At 36.2% G+C, this 2,373-nt stretch overlaps 1 protein-coding gene across 1 annotated transcript in view; it reads left to right on the forward strand.

The window, feature by feature from the left end:
* The first annotated feature begins 1,085 nt into the window (after nt 1-1,085).
* The window catches only part of LOC115231774 (complement C2-like), an 18,599-nt gene continuing 17,311 nt past the window's right edge, over nt 1,086-2,373 (forward strand). The window contains exon 1 of the mRNA XM_029801721.2: nt 1,086-1,587. Within this exon, the coding sequence (XP_029657581.2) occupies nt 1,512-1,587 (76 nt within the window). The 5' untranslated portion in view covers nt 1,086-1,511. The remainder of the gene's footprint in view (nt 1,588-2,373) is intronic.

The following is a 2,373-nucleotide window of genomic DNA, read 5'->3' on the forward strand; positions in this document are numbered from 1 at the left end:
TTGTTTCAGTCATTCGACTGCAGCCATGCTGGAGCACCGCCTTTAGTCGAGCAACTCGACCCCGGGACTTATTCTTTGTAAGCCCAGTACTTATTCTATCGGTCTTTTTTGCCGAACCGCTAAGTGACGGGGACGTAAATACACCAGCATTGGTTGTCAAGCAATGCTAGGGGGACAAACTCAGACACACAAACACACACACATACATATATATATATATATACATACATATATACGACAGGCTTCTTTCAGTTTCCGTCTACCAAATCCACTCACAAGGCATTGGTCGACCCGGGGCTATAGCAGAAGAGTGCAAGTGTGCTTATGTGTGTGTATTTGAGTTATCTGCGTGGACGTGTGACTGTGAGGTGGTGTGTATATCTTTCCGTGTGTCTGTATGTACAAGTGTTTCCTATGCCTACGCAAAATGGCGAGTGTAAGTATTTTTGGAATTTTCCCATCACAATAGATCCTGCCCTACCTTGTTACTGAGACAATAATGACAATGTTGTAGATTTGAATAAACAATTATATTCATTCAATTAAATACACCCAGCACATACACATGTGATTACATACACACATATACATACGCTATGGCTGCATATATATATATATATACACGCATATTTATACAATGACAACGGTGGGAAACAGGCAGGCGTCTATTTCTGTATCTACTTCTATCCGTCTGTTTTAGTGCCTGCCTGCGTACGTAGTGCCTGCCTGCGTACGTAGTGCCTGCCTGCGTACGTAGTGCCTGCCTGCGTACGTATATAGATAGATAGATAGATAGATAGATAGATAGATAGATAGATAGATAGATAGATAGATGATAGATAGAAGATAGATAGATAGATGTACACACACACATAGATATTGACAGATAGACAGATAGATAGATAGATAGATAGATAGATAGATAGACAGACAGACAGACAGATAGAGAGATAGAAAGAGAGACAGATAGACAGTTAGACAGACAGACAGACAGACAGACAGATAGATAGATAGATAGATAGATAGATAGATAGATAGATAGATAGATAGATAGATAGATAGATAGATAGATAGATAGATAGATAGATAGATAGATAGATAGATATAGCGGAAAGCTCGACGACGTAAACAAAGGAGAAAAAAAATAACACAATTGAAATAATAAAAAAAAAATATGGGTGCGCCTCCTAGCGGATGTTAGTCCTAAGTTGTTGGGTTAATAATCAGTGACACACGGTCACCGACGACAGTTCTCGAGAGGAACGGAAACAAGATTACTGTTTGATATACAACTTAAAGGACCACACAGTGTGGAAACTGCGAAAAGGACGAGAGCGATATTACTAATTTGCTCCATGAAAATATAAAGAAGAATCGGATTTCGAGTACAGAAGAAAGAAAGAAAACGAAAAATAATTTTAAATAATTTATTCGCTGTCTATTTATTTACGTTCATTAACGATTTGTTTATTTGTAATATTTAATATTTGGTGTTTTTATCGACCGTCGAAATGGAATCTGTAAGACTGTCATCAACGTTTTCGTCGTCATCATCATCAGCAATGAAGTTACTGTTATTGTCACAAGGTAAGTCATTAAGTGTGATTTTCTTCCTCAGATTATATATCACATATTCATAACAACAAGCGTACGCGTGCATGATATTATGTAACATATGGTCCCCCTTTTTCTTTTTCCCCCTTTTTTTATTTGTGTTATATACGTCAAACTTATATTTTCAGTTAAAATTTAGGATCTTTTCAGTTTGAACGGCAGTTTTTAAAAATAATTTCCACGTAACTAAACACTTTTAAACTTCGTATACTGGTAGAATTTGTTTATAAAACATCTTTTTCTCTTAGCTTTATTGAGAAAATTCTATAGTTTGTAAGGCATTTGTTGTTGTTTCTTTCAATTTCTGCAATTTCAACCAATCTCTGACGTTTATTGAGGTAAAAAACATTATGTGCCGTATGAATATGTCCCTCGTTTAAGAAATAGATTGAGTTTATTTACATTTGTGAAGAAAAAAAGATACCCTTCACCCCGTCCCTAACCCTAACTCTTAAATAGATTGAAATGCAATAGATCGATAATAGGGTCATAATTATGGGTGACAATTTCAATTGACACCGCTAGAAAAAACCGAAAAAATCCAAAAAAATATACGAAAATATTTATTCTGTGAAAACATTTGTATATTTTTATTTCAAAACATATGAATGCATATAAAACTAGTTAAGGCGGCGAACTGGCAGAAACATTAGCACGCCGGGCGAAATGCGTAGCCGTATTTCGTCTGCCGTTACGTTCTGAGTTCATATTCCGCCGAGGTCGACTTTGCCTTTCATCCTTTCGGGGTCGATAAATTAA

This window comes from Octopus sinensis, unplaced genomic scaffold, assembly GCF_006345805.1.
Source record: "Octopus sinensis unplaced genomic scaffold, ASM634580v1 Contig18849, whole genome shotgun sequence".
In the NCBI taxonomy this organism is placed as follows: Eukaryota; Metazoa; Mollusca; class Cephalopoda; order Octopoda; family Octopodidae; genus Octopus; species Octopus sinensis.